This window comes from Salvelinus fontinalis, chromosome 23 (genome assembly GCF_029448725.1).
Source record: "Salvelinus fontinalis isolate EN_2023a chromosome 23, ASM2944872v1, whole genome shotgun sequence".
NCBI classification, from domain to species: domain Eukaryota; kingdom Metazoa; phylum Chordata; class Actinopteri; order Salmoniformes; family Salmonidae; genus Salvelinus; species Salvelinus fontinalis.
This window is the reverse complement of record NC_074687.1, coordinates 19128142-19147110: the sequence shown is the minus strand read 5'-3', so window position 1 is coordinate 19147110 and position 18969 is coordinate 19128142. Positions and strand designations below refer to the sequence as shown.

General features: G+C 43.7%; 1 protein-coding gene across 3 annotated transcripts in view; it reads right to left on the bottom strand.

The window, feature by feature from the left end:
* The window catches only part of LOC129820969 (zinc finger MYM-type protein 2-like), a 36192-nt gene extending 18657 nt beyond the window's left edge, over positions 1-17535 (bottom strand). Inside the window, exons 1-4 of one of the 3 annotated variants that reach the window (XM_055878142.1) lie at positions 17182-17535; positions 3710-4582; positions 3279-3567; positions 3033-3195 (exon numbers count right to left, since the gene is read on the bottom strand). In XM_055878142.1, the coding sequence (XP_055734117.1) occupies positions 3033-3195; positions 3279-3567; positions 3710-4556 (1299 nt within the window). In that variant the 5' untranslated portion in view covers positions 4557-4582; positions 17182-17535. The other 2 variants (XM_055878144.1, XM_055878143.1) reach the window with 2 other exon arrangements.
* Between the last annotated feature and the right edge of the window lie 1434 nt (positions 17536-18969).

The following is an 18969-nucleotide window of genomic DNA, read 5'->3' as shown; positions in this document are numbered from 1 at the left end:
AAACAACATTTCACTTAGGGGCAGGCCTGGAATTTTGTGATTTTAGGGGCAAGGCCATTTGGCCTTCAAGAGGTGCCCAATCTGCCAGCGCACCAAGGCCATCTGCTAGGGCACCATGGCCATCTGCTACGGCACCAAGGCCATCTGCTAGGGCACCAAGGCCATCTGCTAGGTCACCATGGCCATCTGCTAGGGCACCATGGCCATCTGCTAGGGCACCAAGGCCATCTGCTACGGCACCAAGGCCATCTGCTACGGCACCATGGCCATCTGCTACGGCACCAAGGCCATCTGCTAGGGCACCATGGCCATCTGCTAGGGCACCATGGCCATCTGCTAGGGCACCATGGCCATCTGCTAGGGCACCATGGCCATCTGCTAGGGTACCAAGGCCATCTGCTAGGGCACCAAAGCCATCTGCTAGGGTACCAAGGCCATTAACCAAAATAGCCAATTCAATTGATTTGAAAACCACAAGCTATTCTGTTTAGAAAAACATAAAAGTGAATGTAAATGTATATAAATAATTTGCCTACATGTCAAAGTCTAGGTGATAGCCTATGTGTATTGGCTACAGTTTGTAATGTCCAGACCGGTGCTAACAGGAGGGAGTTGCCAGAAAATGTAGCCAAACTTTAATGAGACTTTTAATTACATATACACTGAACAAAAATATAAACTCAACATGGACTACAGGAAAAGGAGGACCAAGCACGCCCCCATTTTCATCAACAGGGCTGTAGTGGAGCAGGTTGAGAGCTTTAAGTTCCTTGGTGTCCACATCACCAACAAACTATCATGGTCCAAACACACCAAGACAGTTGTGAAGAGGGCACGACAATGCCTATTCCCCCTCAGGAGACTGAAAAGATTTGGCATGGGTCCTCAGATCCTCAAAAAGTTCTACAGCTGAACCATCGAGAGCATCCTGACTGGTTGCATCACTGCCTGGTATGGTAACTGCTCGGCCTCGGACCGCAAGGCACTACAGGGGGTAGTGCATACGGCCCAGTACATCACTGGGGCCAGGTTTCCTGCCATCCAGAACCTCTATCCCAGGCGGTGTCAGAGGAAGGCCCTAAAAATGGACAAAGACTCCAGCCACCCCAGTCATAGATTGTTCTCTCTGTTACCGCACGGTAAGTGGTACCGGAGTGCCAAGTCTAGGTCCAAAAGGTTTCTTAAAAGTTTCTACCCCCAAGCCATAAGACTCCTGAACAGCTAATCAAATGGCTACCTGGACTATTAGCATTATCCCCCCCATTTTTATGCTGCTGCTACTCTCTGTTTATTATCCATGCATAGTCACTTACCTCTACAACTTACCATAATTACCTCAACTAACTTGTGCACATTGACTCTGTACAGGCACCCCCTCACTACTGTCATTTTTTTTGTTGCTCCTTAATTATTATTTATTTATCTTTTTTTTTTTAATCTTTTTTTTTTACTTCAGTTTATTTTAGTCAATACTTTCTTAGCACTTTTCTTTTTTTACTGCATTGTTGGTTTAGGGCTTGTAAGTAAGCATAGGTTGTATTTGGCGCATGTGACAAATAAAATGTGTTTTGATTTGATGTGTTGGTCCCATGTTTCATGAGTTGAAATAAAAGATCCCAGAAATGTTCCATGTGCTTTAAAAGCTTATTTTTTCTAAAATGTGGTGTACAAATTTGTTTACATCCCTGTTAGTGAGCATTTATCCTTTGCCAATATAATCCATCCAGCTGACAGGTGTGGCATATCAAGAAGCTGATTAAACATAAAGCTTATTACACAGGGGACAATAAAAGGCCACTCTAAAATGTGCAGTTTTGTCACACAACACAATGTCACAGATGTCTGACTGCAGTTCGGCATCGTAACCGACTCAGTGGGAAAATGCTCACCTTCGATGGCCACTGGCACACTGTGTCAAAAGGGCACTGCACATGCAATCCGTTAGAACATTTTAAAGAGGGGAGATCTAATATGCAACAACTAGCATTGGTTGCTAATATGACTAGGATTGTGCCTTCAGCTACAGGACAATGAAAGAAAGTTGATATAAAATAATTTCCTCCTCGGATATGGTCTGATTTTGGCTATGCTACTTTGAAGAAAGGTAAGACATACCTTATAATATATATAATAACATTCAGATTTCAAACAATTAAGTATATGTTTTCTAAATGTTTTATTCTTCTCCCAGACAATTGGCTGGCGCCAAGTTAATTTATTGGATTTTCATACATTCTTTATTATTATAAAAAAAAGAAATTTAAAATCGGCCAAAAGCCAGCTATTACCGGCTAATGAAAACCCTGCTACCGCACGAAAACCCTAGTTGAGGTAATTATGGTAAGTTGTAGAGGTAAAGTGACTATGCATGGATAATAAACAGAGAGTAGCAGCAGCGTAAAAATGGGGGGGGGGGCAATGCTAATAGTCCAGGTAGCCATTTGATTAGCTGTTCAGGAGTCTTATGGCTTGGGGGTAGAAACTGGGTGGAGCAGTGGTCTATAGCTGCGCCACCAGAGTCTCTGGGTTCGCGCCCAGGCTCTGTCGCAGCCGGCCGCGACCGGGAGGTCCGTGGGGCGACGCACAATTGGCATAGCGTCGTCCGGTTTAGGGAGGGTTTGGCCGGTAGGGATATCCTTGTCTCAGTATGTAAATGTAATAAAATGTATGCACTCTACTGTAAGTCGCTCTGGATAAGAGCGTCTGCTAAATGACTAAAATGTAAATGTAAATGTAAACTTTTAAGAGCCACTGCGGCCCCTAATAATGAGTTCAGAATTTTTGTGGCCCCCGCCCCCATCAAATTTGCCCATCCCTAATCTAAGTAATCATGGTCAAATTCCCGGGCCGGGGACCACATTCATTTTGTTAGTCAGTCTCACTCAGATATCATATTAACTCTAAAGAGAGGGGCAGCTAAAATGTTTTGCTCGCAATGTGGTGGGGGGGTACGCACATGTGGGTACGCAGATTTTTTGTGGCCCCCGCTCCCATCAAAGTTGCCCATCCCTGGTGTAGTGTGTTGCACTGACCTCAGTGAGCTTTCCGCACACAGTGCACTTGGTTTTGAGAGAGGACTTGGGTGGGTTCTGTTTGTTCTCGTAGGCTCCCAGACAGCCTGTACTGCAGAACTCCTGGAACGACTCACTGGAGTCCACCTGTGCCACTATCGTGCCCTTCATTGTAGTGATGTCCCTGGAAGACACACGTTAACACACACTAGAAATAAAGTAGAAAATTAGATATATCAACACACACACAGTGACACTTCTTCTTACTTTTTGCACATGGTGCAGCTCTTCTTGGGGGTGGGCTTGTGTGAAAAGGCAGAGAGGCAGGTGGTGGAACAGAACAGGTGAGTGGATCCTTTCCGCTGGTAGGCCGTCTGGCCTTTCTTCAGAGGCTTCTTACAATTGGCGCAGGTCACCTTGACAGTGCGAGGGGGGTTCTGGGAGCCAGAGGGGGAGGGCCCGGGCGGTTTGGGCAGAGAGGCGGTTGGTGACGGAGAGTCCACCCCCGTCTGTTTTTGGTTCCGTGGGAACGAGGCCGACTGGGATATCCACGAATCTGTGGAGAATAAACACAAACAAACAAAGTTTAGCAGACCTGAAGAAACAACGTAACAGGTGCAATGTGAAAAGAAGCTGTAAGCCAGCATAGAATGGTTCAGCACAATAGTGTTAAAACCATATGAGTTTGTGTTTACTACCAGGCCTCTGGTGGGTTCCTGTGTCTCCGTTCTGTACAGGCTGGCTAGTGGTGGAGGTGTTGCTGACTCTGCCAGGGTTGAAAGTGGCCGGGGGCCTGGTAGTGCTGATGGAGCTCCGGGCCTCAGGGTTCAGACTGAAGGTGCTGCTAATCTGCAAGCCCTTCTCCACTACACCCGACCCCCCGACCCCCACCCCGCCTTGCAGCGACGTCACACTGGTGATCATCAGGTTCATGTCCCTCTCAGGCTCTGCCACTGACTCGGCTGCTGTGGCGACGGCAGAGGGCCCCAGCGTTGTGACGTTGCCAATCTTTATCTCAGAGTCCGGCTCCGTGCTGCTCAGGATACCTCCGCTGTACGAAGAGGAGGGGCCTCCGGCTGTGGCCAGTAAAGAAGAGTCTCTGTGCCCGGGATCCTCCTCATCGTCAATGACGATGGGCTCTGTGGATGGTGCTGATGAGGTGGCAGGTGGACTGTTTTTTTTTAAGGGGGCTGCTGCTGCGACGGTTGTCGTGTTTACCGTTGCCGTGGTTTCTGTTTCTGAGGGGCGTGGCTCAGTGTAGTCTGCGGGGGTGCCAGCATGGGAAGGAGGAGTAGCAGAGGGGGTGGGGGGCTGTTTCCCTGAGGGAGATGGGGCCTCTTCCACCAGCACCACATCATCATCATTGTTCTCCGGAACCCTGGAGGGTTCCTCTGTTACCGTGGTGACGGGAGCCTGGGATCCAGTGGGGGGTGTGGTTTTCTCTGAGGAGCGAGTGGTGTCTGTGTCCATGGGTTCCTCTTCTGGGGCTGGGGTTGTGCTCCCCTCCACTACCCCAGGCTTGGGCTCCAATTCCCCATCCATCATTTAGGCTGCTACCACCTGTCCTGCACCTACACAAACACAGCACATGTTATTAGGAGTAACCTACCATAAGCCTAGTCTATGATAAACATGTTGAGTGCAGATATCTCAGGTACAAGCTGTATGTATGTGAAGAAATAGGAACACTGCCAACCTCTGTTTAGGCTACCTAGTTGATTACAAAATAATCATTAACGAGCTCAGGTAAAACCCAGGTAATATTTGTGTGTATATTTGTGTTTTCGGTTATTGTCCTGCTGAAAGGTGAATTTGTCTCCCAGTGTCTGGTGGAAAGCAGACGGGACCAGGTTTTTCTCTAGGATTTTTCCTGTGCTTAGCTCTATCCTCCCTAGTTCTTGCCGATGACAAGCATAATCATTTCACGATGCAGCCACCACCATGCCTGAAAATATCAAGAGTGGTAGTGATGGGTTGTGTTGGATTTGCTCCAAACATAACACTTTGTATTCATGACATAAAGCACATTTCTCTCGGTTTTACTTTAGTGACTTTAAAAAGATAGATTTTTATTCTGTACAGGCTTCCTTCTTTTCACTCTGTCAATTAGGTTAGTATTGTGGAGTAACTACAATGTTGTTGATCCATCCTCAGTTTTCTACTATCACAGCCATTAAACTCTGTAACTATTTAAAATAACCATTGGCCTCAATGTGAAATCCCTGAGAGGTTTTCTTCCTCTCCGGCAACTGAGTTAGGAAGGACACCTGCATCTTTGTAGTGACTGGGTGTATTGATACATCATCAAAAGTGTAATTAATAACTTCACCATGCTCAAAGGTATATTCAATGTTTTTTTTTTACCCATCTACCAATAGATTCCCTTCTTTGCGAGGCATTGGAAAACCTCCCTGGTCTTTGTGGTTGAATCTGTGTTTGAAATTTACTGCTCGACCGAGGGACCATACAGATAATTGTATATGTGGGATACAGAAATTAGGCAGTCATTAAAAAAATCTAGTTAAGGGGGCCTCCCGAGTGGGGCAGCGGTCTAAGGCACTGCATTGCAGTGCTAGAAGTGTCACTACAGACCCGGGTTCGATCCTGGGCTATCACAACTGGCTGTGATCGGGAGTCCCATAGGGTGGAGCACAATTGGCTGGCTTCCGGGTTAAGCAGGCAGGTGTTAAGAAGCGCGGTTCGGCGGGTCATGTTTCAGGGGGCGCATGACTCGACCTTCGCCTCCCAAACCCATTGGGGAGTTGCAGTGATGAGACGAGATCAAAATTGGGAAGAAGAAGAGGGTAAAACACAAAAAAGATATATATAATTGTTAAACATTATTATTGCACACAGAGTGAATCCATGCAACTTATTATGTGACTTTAGCAAATTTTTACTCCTGAACTTATTTAGGCTTGCCAAAACAAAGGGGTTGAATATTTATTGACCCCCCACAAAGTAAAATATTGCACTGACATTTCAGCTTTTCATTTTTCATTAATTTGTAAAAATGTCTAAAAACATAATTCCACTGACATTATGGGGTATTGTATGTAGGCCAGTGAAAAAAAAATAATCTAATTTTAAATTCAGGCTGTAACACAACAAAATGTGGAAAAACTCAAGGGGTGTGAATACTTTCTGAAGGCACAGAGTAAATCACTGCTTTACAAGTACTAACGCGACTACACCGTTTTCATGTTACAAAACATGAAGCTGTCTCTAAAACGGCAAGTTGTCTCCACAGTAATAAACATAGCTATCAAAGGGAATGTGTGCTTGCTGGCCAATGTGACACAAAATACTGAAAAGTAATATAAAAACTACAGTTCAGGTAAAGTTGTAAGGACAAAACATAGTTATGTTTTAATTAGCAAGCTAGCTTGCTATCAATGATGAGAGATTGGGTGTATATAGCTGGTGAAATTAGTTAATCCCGCAATGTTGCACTTCTGTGTTTAGCAGAATAACATTCCAACAGCAACCAAAATGTGAGAACTAATATTGTTGCTGCCTATGTGCCATTTTATCTTAGGCTACCCATCCCCAACCCCCCTCTGCTATGCATGGCCACAGAAGTGAAACCATGGGGCGGCAGGTAGCCTAGTAATTAGAGCTTTGGGCCAGTAACCAAAAGGATGCTAAATCGAATCCCTGAGCCCCTGAACAAGGCAGTTAACCCACTGTTCTTAGGCTGTCATTGTAAATAAGAATTTGTTCTTAACTGACTTGCCTAGTTAAATAAAGGTAAAATGGCCAGACACCTTCCTCTCCACAGAGAATGCTTGAGTATGTCATTGTCAAATTCATAGAACTTAGGATATACATTGATCCATGACTGACAGACTATGTGACTATTCACTAACTCCACCTTTGTGTCTGTGTTTCAGGAGTCAACAGCCTCACTGAAGTTTGTCCAGAGTGCAGGCCTGCCACTGAAAATAACATCATAACTCAAGTAAAGCAGAATCAGGACAAGAACAAAACTGGACAATCATGGGTGGCTTGACCCAGGTGTTGATGTGCACAGTGGGTAATGTATGGACCAGACTATATGTGTTTCATGTGTCTTACAGGACTGAGTCCTCCCGGGCTGTGTGATGCAGACCTAGGACAGGGGCTGAGCAAGCAGCAATATTGTAATATTGACAAAGTGAGGAAGTGGATGAAATTGTTTTTGAAAAATATCACAGAATGGTACCACGTTTTGTTCTGTTTATCATTCAATGCCTGTTCTAATAATGTTTACATAACCAACTAAAATCATGCAAGCTAACAGTCGGGCCACAAACATACAAAATAATGGCACAGTATAACAGTGGTGCACAGAATGGCATCACGGAACGCACAACTCTTCGATCCTTGTCACGGATGGGCTATTGCAGCAGACAACCATACCGGGTTCCACTCCTATCAGCTAAGCGGCTTCACCAACACTGGACAATAGACGAGTGGAAAAACATTGCCTGGGCCGACGAATCCCGGTTCCTGTTGCGTCATGCTGACGGCAGAGTCAGGATTTGGCATAAGCAGCATGAGTCCATGGACCCATCCTGCCTGGTGTCAACGGTACAGGCTGGTGGTGGTGGTGTACTGGTGTGTGGAATGTTTTCCTGGCACATGTTAGGTCCCTTGATACCAATTAAGCAACGAATGAACGCCATAGCGTATCTGAACATTGTTGCTGACCAAACCCAATAGAGTATCTTTGGCATCTTTGGATGGAACGGGCTGTTCGCAGCATGATGCCGTCGTAACTTCATGATACCATCGCATCAGCATGGACCAACATCCCTGTGGAACATTTCCAACACCTTACAGAATCCATGTCCAAAGAATTCAGGCTGTTCTGGGGGCAAAGGGGGTCCAACCAGGTACTAGATGGGTGTACCTAATAAACTATATATATTTTTCTAACGCCTTAATGCAAGGGGCGCTGCTGCTTTGTAACCAAATATCCACAGTTGCTAATAGTTATCAGTAGCTAGCTAGCTAGCTTTTTTGGTCCAGGGAGTAGCTAGGTTAGCTAACCTCTAGCTTTGCTGGTAAAACTCCAGTATTACTGCAAACTCTGTATTCATCCTTGATCATTAAATTCAGACGAGGGAGGAGGAGAGTGGATGGTCATTCACCATGTCAAAGCTAACGTTACCATTAACAGTGCTGTGCTCCATAGCTAAGCTTCCCTGAGCCTGGCTGTTTGGTTTGTTTACAAATCACGGAGTGTTGGCTGTGTCAGAGACCGCATGGGCTGTGCACATGTTGAAAGGTGGAGATGTGCACGCCCGATTAATCAATATTTATAAGGGGCCATACGTCCGTGTTCCGAGGGTGGAACTAAATCCACCTTTACCAACTCTGTTGCCAAGAGATGCAACACCTTTGGTTACTGACCCGTAGTGATCAGGAGAATACCATGGAGGTTGGTTTTACTGTGTAGACATCAGGGTCACGTTCAGTACTAGGCACTAGGCGCCAAACCCGGAGGAGAAATGCAGCACTACCTGGCTACATTCATTCTCCAGTTTGGGTACATGTACAGAGTATACCAAATATTAGGAAAAACCTTCCTAATACTGAGTTGCACACGGCCCCTTTTCCCTCACAACAGCTTCAATTCGTTGGGGCATGGACTCCACAAGGTGTCGAAAACGTTCCATTGGGTTCCTGGCCCATGTTGACTCCAATGCTTCCCACAGTTGTTTCAAGTTGGCTGGATGTCCTTTGGGTGGTGGACCATTCCTGATACACATGGGAAATTGTTGAGTTGTAGTTCTTGACACAAACCGGTGTGCCTGGCCACCATTCCCCCTTCAAAGGCACTTACATTTTTTGTATCTGTGCCATTCAGAGGGTGAATGGGCAAGACATAATCCATCTCTCAATTGTCTCATGGCTTAAAAATCCTTCTTTAACCCGTCTCCTCTCCTTCATCTACACTGATTGACGTGGATTTAACAAGTGACATCAATAAGGGATCATAGCGTTCACCTGGATTCCTCTGGTAAGTCTATGTCATGGGAAAAGCAGGCGTTCTTAATGTTTTGTATACGCAGTGCATAATCCAGTCCACTATATCAAATATGATTGTAGACTGCAACTGATTGTAGTTGCCACGGCAGGGCTCGATATTAACGTTTGTCCGCTTGCCTGGGGCAAGTAAAAAAAAATGTTGGACACCAGATTTAAGTTGTCTGAATGAACAAGAAAATAATTCATGCAAAAACAAATCACAATATCAAACAAATAGGCTACTCCGATCATAATTGGATCAGAATTGATGCAATGTTTTGCTCACTGTTCTCCCAATCTCTGCAGAGCACATCGGAGTATAATTATTATAGGCCTGCATTGGCAGGCACCAGCAGTCTTTCAATCATGCAGTCGCGAGATGTGTTTGAGATCAAAGTGAGCCACGTTGGCACATTTGTTGATAATAATTACTAGCGAGTTATTTGCCCAGTTTGAGCAAATTTTTGGTAAATGAAAATCTTAGAAAAGTCATGGTGTGTGCATCACCTGCATGTGTGCCAGCGGGAGGTTACCAGAGGAGAGTATTTGTGGTCCAGTTGCCAGGACCATAAATACAAATTCCATCTAGACACCATTGCCCTAGAGCACACAAAAAACAAAACATACCTCAGCCTAAACATCAGCGCCACAGGTAACTTCCACAAAGCTGTGAACGAGCTGAGAGACAAGGCAAGAAGGGCCTTCTATGCCATCAAAAGGAACATAAAATTTGACATACCAATTAGGATCTGGCTAAAAATACTTGAATCAGTTATAGAGCCCATTGCCCTTTATGGTTGTGAGGTCTGGGGTCCGCTCACCAACCAAGAATTCACAAAATGGGACAAACACCAAATTGAGACTGCATGCAGAATTCTGCAAAAATATCCTCAGTGTACAACATAAACACCAAATAATGCATGCAGAGCAGAATTAGGCCGATACCCGCTAATTATCAAAATCCAGAAAAGAGACGTTAAATTCTACAACCACCTAAAAGGAAGCGATTCCCAAATCTTCCATAACAAAGCCATCACCTGCAGAGAGATAAACATGGAGAAGAGTCCCCTAAGCAAGCTGGTCCTGGGGCTCTGTTCACAAACATAAACAGACCCCACAGAGCCCCAGGACAGCAACACAATTAGACCCAACCAAATCATGAGAAAACAAAAAGATAATTACTTGACACATTGGAAAGAATTAACAAAAAAACAGAGCAAACTAGAATGCTATTTGGCCCTAAACAGAGAGTACACCGTGGCAGAATACCTGACCACTGTGACTGACCCAAACTTAAGGAAAACTTTGACTATGTACAGACTCAGTGAGCATAGCCTTGCTATTGAGAAAGGCCGCCGTAGGTACACTTGGCTCTCAAGAGAAGACAGGCTATGTGCACACCGCCCACAAAATGAGATGGAAACTGAGCTGCATTTCCTAACCTCCTGCCAAATGTATGACCATATTAGAGACACATATTTCCCTCAGATTACACAATCCAAAGAATTTGAAAACAAACCCAATTTTGATAAACTCCCATATCTACTGGGTGAAATACCAGTGTGCCATCACAGCAGCAATATTTGTGACCTGTTGCCACAAGAAAACAGCAACCAGTGAAGAACAAACAACATTGTAAATACAACCCATATTTATTTCCCCCTTGAACATCGTTACAACACTGTATATAGACATAATATGTCATTTGAAATGTCTTTATTCTTTTGGAACTTCTGTGAGTGTAATGTTTACTGTTAATTTTTACTGTTTATTTCACTTTTGTTTATTATCTACTTCACTTGCTTTGGCCATGTTAACATATGTTTCCCATGCCAATAAAGCCCTTGAATTGAATTGCGAGAGAGAGAGAGAGAGAGATAGAGAGAGACATTGCGCAGCAGGTAAAACAAAGATATACAACCGACTAACTAGACAACAAATTCAAAACATAGTGTAGTTTGGCTGGTTATCTTTAGAGTTAATGCATGTTAATAGCTAAATAGTTAAGGTCATTGTCATGTCTGATGTCCTAAAATATCTTTCTACCGCACTCCTGTATAACTGTAAATGGACAAAACGCAGTTGATGAAACCAATAGTGGATACTAGTCCGGTTGTAAAACAGTCTCTCAAGTGCTCAAAATTGGCTAGGATTCTCCTCTCTTCAATACTGGCCATGTATTTCTGACCAAGTTAAAAAATATTATTTGAATAGCCTGATTGACAAGTAACTCCTATGCTGCCAAGATCTCCCCTGAACATTGAATATTTTCACTTTACAAATAGATAAACATCTTAATTAACTACCTTGCCCACCTTATTAATTTGATCCCTGATTCATTGAATGGGGGAATTATTTAATAAAAACATATTTGGTTGTAATTGTAATGTTGCAGGGTGGCCAACATTCCTGGAGAGTCCAGGCTTTTGCTCCAGCCCTGCTCGAACACACCACATTGTAAAAAAATAAAATAAAATCAGCTGCTCAACAGGACGAGCAGGATGGATCAAAAGCCTGCACACCCAGTAGCTCTCCAGATGGAGGGTTGACGGACCACATGTGTTTTGTACAGTAGCCTATCAGTGCAATATTTTACTTTGTGGGGGGTTAAGTACCTTGCTCAAGGCCATAACGGCAGGAGATATAATACATGGGATCAGAGACCAGTAGCCTTTCATTGTGTCAATAACAGTGATAATAATGAAGGTTATTTTCTGAAGTGGTTCCTTGCATCATACAACACAATTTTCAGTCAGAGTTTTGGCCCATGGTGTAACGGACCATTTTTATTTTTGGACAAGTGACTTGAGCTTTCGGATAAGTAAAAACATCAGTCCTACTTACCCGAAGAACAAGTGGCTAAAAAAGTTTATGTCAAGCCATGTTATACAGCCTTTTATGATTGTGATTGACACCCCCAAAGACCAAAGCTGAACACAACTGAATGGCCATTCTGTTATGACAACATAAACTCTGCAAAAAAACAAATGTCCTCTCACTGTTAACAGCATTATTTTCAGCAAACTTAACATGTATAAATATTTGTATGAACATAACAAGATTCAACAACTGAGTCAGAGACATAAACTGAACAAGGTCCACAGACAAGTGACTAACAGAAATTTAATAATGTGTCCTTGAACAAAGGGGGGGGGGGTCAAAATAAAAAGTAACAGTCAGTATCTGGTGTGGCCACCAGCTGCATTAAGTACAGCAGAGAATTTCCTCTTCACGGACTGCACCAGATTTGCCAGTTCTTGCTGTGAGATGTTACCCCACTCTTCCACCAAGACACCTGCAAGTTCCCGGACATTTCTGGGGGGAATGGTCCTAGCCCTCACCCTCCGATCCAACAGGTCCCATACGGGCTCAATGGGATTGAGATCCGGGCTCTTCGCTGGCCATGGCAGAACACTGACATTCCTGTCTTGCAGGAAATTATGCACAGAACGAGCAGTATGGCTGGTGGCTTTGTCATGCTGGAGGTTCATGTCAGGATGAGCCGGCAGGAAGGGTACCACATGAGGGAGGAGGATGTCTTCCCTGTAACTCACAGCGTTGAGATTGCCTGCAATGACAACAAGCTTAGTCCGATGATGCTGTGACACATCGCCCCGCAGACCATGACGGTCCCTCCACCTCCAAATAGATCCCGTTCCAGAGTACAGGCCTCGGTGTAACGCTCATTCCTTCGACAATAAACGTGAATCCCTGTCCCACCCCTGGTGAGACAAAACCGTGACTCGTCAGTAAAGAGCACTTTTTGCCAGTTCTGTCTGGTCCAGCGACGGTGGGTTTGTGCCCATAGGTGACGTTGTTGCCGGTGATGTCTGGTGAGGACCTGCCTTACAACAAGCCTACAAGCCCTCAGTCCAGCCTCTCTCAGCCTATTGCGAATAGTCTGAGTACTGACGGAGGATTGTGTGTTCCTGGTGTAACTCGGGCAGTTGTTGTTGCCATCCTGTACTTGTCCCGCAGGTGTGATGTTCAGATGTACCGATCCTGTGCAGGTGTTTAAACCCTTTATAATGAAGATCTGTGAAGCTATTTGGATTTTTACGAATTATCTATGAAAGACGGGGTCCTGAAAAAGGGACGTTTCTTTTTTTGCTGAGTTTAGTAAACATCAGTGTTTTCGCTGCAGTCATTTAGCTGTGGCACTGCGCCACCCCAAAGAAAGTATAGAATATGGAAAAATATTTATACCGTCGCGCACTTTGAAGATGCTGGAACAGTCTACATTTACTTTTCCTCTGCAAACAAAATGAGTAATGAATCGAAAAATCATACAACCCCATAGTAGAATAGTTTATCTATTTGCCTAGCCGGCTTGTTGTGTGTTCTATGTGAGATAAATATTCCTCTCGAGGTTAAGAGAATCAAATATAGGCTTCAAAAATAGGCTACATTTATTTAGTATGCCACTCAAACTTTTACCAGCAGTAGCGGTTTACACTTTATATGGCCTGCGTTTGGTCTAATGAATGAAAGCCTGAATTAATGTAATAAACAACTGATAATTAACTGAATTATCAAAAACTTTGTGCAGGCTGTGTATTTATCTACCCCGTTAATGTCCTTCCAAACGGGGGATTTTACTCACGCAGCATGTTTCAACGATGGTGTTGCAGTCTATTCCCTTATCATAACCTTTCTTTTTATTTCTCTGGATAGGGAAAGTGAACTTGGCAATGTGTCATATTCTCACGTGGGGAGAGGGAACATAAGCTCTGCGCGTGGACAAATTAGACACGTTTTAGCACCACACAAATAGGGGACAGTTCCTGGCTCCACATCTCAATGTGTGCATGGCTGGTAGCATGCTGACCAAACCGGACGCGCGTGTGCGCCATCACGCGCAAGTTGATTTTGTTCACCCACACCAGAAGCGATCAGGACACGCAGGTTGAAATATCAAAACAAACTCTGAACCAATTATATTAATTTGGGGACAGGTCAAAAAGCATTAAACATTTATGGCATTTTAGCTAGCTAGCTTGCTGTTGCTAGCTAATTTGCCCTGGGATATAAACATTGGGTTGTTATTTGACCTGAAATGCACAAGGTCCTCTACTCTGACAATAAATCCGCAGATGAGAAAGGAATTCGGTTTACCGTTTTGTCATCTCTCCTCCTTCCTCAGGCTTCTTTTTTACTTCTTTGGACTTTATATGGTGGTTGGCAACCAACTTTACGGTGCATTACTACAACGACTGGAGTGTGGATGTCAGTTCATCTTTCAATCACCTATGTGGGTATATGCTCTTAAAAACCAATGAGGCGATGGGAGAGGGCGGACTTGCAGCGCATTGAGGATCACAAATAGAACCGATTTCTATTGCAGCACCTGGCCACACAGACGATCGCTGAGGCGCGCAAGCAGTGTGGGTGCAATGATTGAATAACACGTATGTGTACATTTATTTGGCAACGCACGCACACGCGACACGACCGTTGTGGTCAGCATGTTTTGTCTGCCTTGCACAGAATAGAATTCGCATCACAATGCAAAACAACAAGCTGCTGCATTTAAAACAAAGTGTATTATCTTGATTTAAAATGTAATTATTCTAAACTGCTAGCCAACCCAAGGGTTGAAAGAATGTTTTAATTCCACCCGCCAGGTGATTTTTTTGTGGCTCACCCATGGGTATCTGACCCAATGCAGGACTCTACTAATGATTAGCCCAACAGGGTAAATGCAGATAGGCAATCCCATGCTTCAGCCTATTTATTTATAGCCACTATGCTGATTCAGTTGGGTTACAGGTCATCATGCTTATTGCTAATAACATATCTGATAATATGGACCACGTCCTTTTAAAAAGTTACCAATTGGGTGCTAAATCAAGTAGCCTAGTTGAATCTAATGTGACACGTTGAGAAAAATCCCATTTAATTAATACCCAGGAAAAAAGTTGTTTCCTTTCCATTTGATAAATTAAATTCCAAGATTTGTTTGTTTGCATGCTTGATGAAATCAGAAGTTCTGACCAATCTCTCTGCTGTAATTCTTCTTCTCACACTTATGTGACAGAAAATGCAACAGGAAAATGAAGTGGGGTGGTGTTCAAGATCCCTAATCGGTTTATTCATGTTTTGAAAAAAGGCTTCTACAAATGTCATATAGGACAGTGGGGGCTCTACTCCACATCCTTATAAAGCCAATCTGCCAGCTATGCTCAATACTTTTGCAATAGTGGTTGAAGGGGGGTGGACAGGTGTTAAATAGTATCCATATGGTTGTTGTGGGTTCTATACATTAAAAGTAACAACATGCATTATTCATATCAAAATGGCAAAAATAAATAGCAAAACAACCCATATGTTGATATGTGCTAGAACCAAGTCACTGATACAGCAAGGAGCAAATAGACTCCAGACTGCAGTGCAGCACTGTGAATGTGGTCTTCATTCACGTGTCTACTTCCTGCAAAGAGCTTGGACAGTCAACGTTCTGCCAACAAGACTTATCAGATGATGCCTCTACCCTCATAATAGAGGTGTGGTTAGAGACATTCAGAATTCGAACTGAACACTGAAGCACTGCATTAGACAGACTGTACACAGGCCACAGTGTCATACATTATCTGCAAACTGGCAGCACAGCATACAGCTAAAACGGCACAATTTCCATTAAATCATGGGGAGTGACTTAGGTATGATGTAATTACGACAAGCACATGCCCATGCCATCATCATACCCCGGGTGGTCCCTGGTACTCTTCTACGCTCAACATAATTACCATTTGGTCATATTATATAACGCTCAAGCCACTGTTTATGACTGATGCATGATGCACAGTGAAGCAGCTACCAGACACCTGGATATGCCATATTACAAACTATTCTATTCCTGCTGCTAGACTGCGAATGCAACTCAAATCATTTATATAATTTATTGCCACCAAGACCCATGTTTGGGGCTACTAATAGTTGATGCTCCCTAATGATGTGACTCAGTACATGAAAAGCCTACCACATTTGGCCCAAAGCTCTCCCTCTCTCCCCATCAGGCCGTGCCCTTGACTACACAAGCCGGGTAAAACCTCTGTTCAATCGCGAGGACCACAGCTCCTCCGGCTCCACTCAAGACAACTGGATAACGATGTCAACCCGCCATGCTATCATTTTTATTCAGAAAACTTAGAGCAAATGTTCCAAAACTTTAGGTGGACAATAGACCGATGACAAATATAATTAATTGATTCCCGATAACAGAGGAGCGGGGGAGATGGGGTCTGTGAGCTAACTTGAGGACCACAAAACGTGGTTCAATTCCGTTCCCACCCCTGCTGCCCCGGCCTTCCACGGAATGGATTAGCGGCGAACTTGGTGTCGAGCCAACGAGACTGCGCCATTGTTATTACAGAAAAAAATATCACAAGTTCTTCGCGACCCATGTGATGTTTAGCAGCATAAGCAACGTATTATTCACGTTTCTACAGTACCACTCAACCCTGCTTCAAATGTCAATGTGATGATAGGCTAACGTTACATAGCTAGCTAGAAGGGGGGGGGGGGGGGGATCACCGTGCTCAGACGCTATCACACATTATTATTTAGTGGACATTACTTGTTTTCACAACACAGACTGAAAACCAAAACAAATGTATTGTTTTTGTGATACCTGTGTAACGTAAACGTTTAATTGGAAAGTTGCCCCAGAGACTATCCGGGGCAATCACAGAAAATACACGTTCAGTTGCCACCCGAAAGGGGGCGCTATACTGTTACATATCTAGAAACTGCCCTGTTTGTGTCAATAAAATAGTTGACAGACCTAAAAACATATGTACTCTCAGTATGTCCTTTTTAGAACACTGATCCAAACCTGAGGGGGTAACTAAACATTTTCAACAAGGCAAGGGCAAAAATGTGCCCCCCTTCCGTCAGCAAGCAGCACTGCCTCACGTCCGCCATTAGAGAGCGAGCGAAACAATACGAGAGAGCGGAGGCAATATAACTAGTACCCTGCCACGGCAGAGAGGGGGAGGAAATCTCAAGCGGGGTAAAAATGTACTGCTAAATCGTCACAAATGCTGACTTTATAGCATAGCAGGGGACTCAATGGAGCCCGTGGACATATAGCTTGTTGCTGAAACTTTGACTAACTAACCGTAACATTTGAATAAAAAGTATCTGAAATTCTTACCAGAGTAGAGCTTGAAACGATATAGCGCCACTTTTGTGCCTTGACATAAATCGGGGAACGCATGCGCCTCAATGTAAAGACCAAAGATGGTGGATAAATGAAGATATCCCATAAAGGCCGTTTACAATTGAGAAAAATGGCCACAGTTCCGGTCTACTTAAGGGGTGGCTCTCCCATAGGCAACAATGCGATAGCAGCTGGGTCTGGTCTACTTAGGTAATTGACTGTATATGAACCAGAAAAAAGGAACCTATGAAATGTCTCGATTTCTCTTCCGTCTCTGGTAAAGACGCTCTAGTCCGCGCGTGGGAGGATACTGCCAACGGGATCCTTCTCGCTTCTCATCGTCGCGCAAGCGCACAATGTTCAATCAGAAGTGGTGCGGTTGACAATTCAATTGGTCTAGAATAATTCATCTACCTGAAACTCATATACAAATACCTGCACATTAACATAAACCACCCGCATAATGAATGTGGCAATGATTACGCATTTTACTTTGCCATCTGGCGTGTTTTCGTTTGGACAGCAATCGAGGTCGCATTGACCGCTCTAGTGAGATCCAATCAGCATTCAGTCCGGTCACGGTTGCGTTCAGGTCTAACACACGTCTACCTACCGGTGGTTCAATGCATTACATCCTACTTTTCCAATAGGAGAATACGATGTGTAACATTTTTCATTTATTTAACCATTATTTATTTAGGCAAGTCAGTTAAGAACAAATTCTCATTTACAATGACGGCCTATTAATAAAATACATGTTTAAACGGTCGAATATAACGTCAAACACCACCCTTGAAATGTTGTAGCATATGTGGAGATATGAAAAACCGAGTCATATGCTCTTGAACATCTGGTTGCTAAAAAAAAATCCTATGAATTGGTTCAAACCACACTTTGGTCAGTGTGTCTGTGCTCACTGAGCTGTACGGTAGACAAAACAATGTTCTCTACAACAAATTCGGAACCGCCTTTTGGTAGGCCATCAATGTAAATAAGAATTTGGTCTTAACTGACTTGCCTAGTTGAATAAAGGTTCAATAAAATTAAAATAAAAACCGTCTTGCGACGCAGTGGGACCATCCTCACATGTTGAGAGAGAGAGCACAGGCACCTTTCATAAAAAAGTACACAGGACTAGAGGGCGTCTAAAAATGTTGAATCAGGTGCGTTTACTTTAATTAAAATGTGGTCCTGAGTCAAGTATGGGCTAATAAAAAATACTAACTTACATCTGCAAACTTACCGCATTAAGACAACTCAAGGACATTACATTCATGTTGATGATGCTATAACGGTGATATCTGCGCATGTGTTGAATGATTCAGGTTCAGCTTGCTCTGACCTACCTCTAAAACTTATTAATAACACGAAAAAAAAAAACTGTTCCTAGACTTGTACTGTGTGATATTTGAACAACATCCCTTTATTGGGCTAACTCCACCTACCGGCGAATTTAGGCTATTACAGTGATTGCGTGCGTGTGCACTGACATATTAGCTATACATTATTGTTGAAGACAGGACTGTTGATGCTTATAGTATATGTGTGTGTGTGTTTGTGAATCACATGTGCATGGGTAACCTTCCTGTGATCTGACAACTTGTATAAGTATTGATAATGCCTAGCCTTTAGCTCAGCAGGCAAACCCAACCTTTTAGCGCAGACATGATTTCGACCCCAGTTGGTCACACAAGGCGCATCCTTAATCAGTGCTTATTATACAATTATGACCCTTTATAGTCGATAGGCCATTAATATACATACATTATCAATAGAGATTTG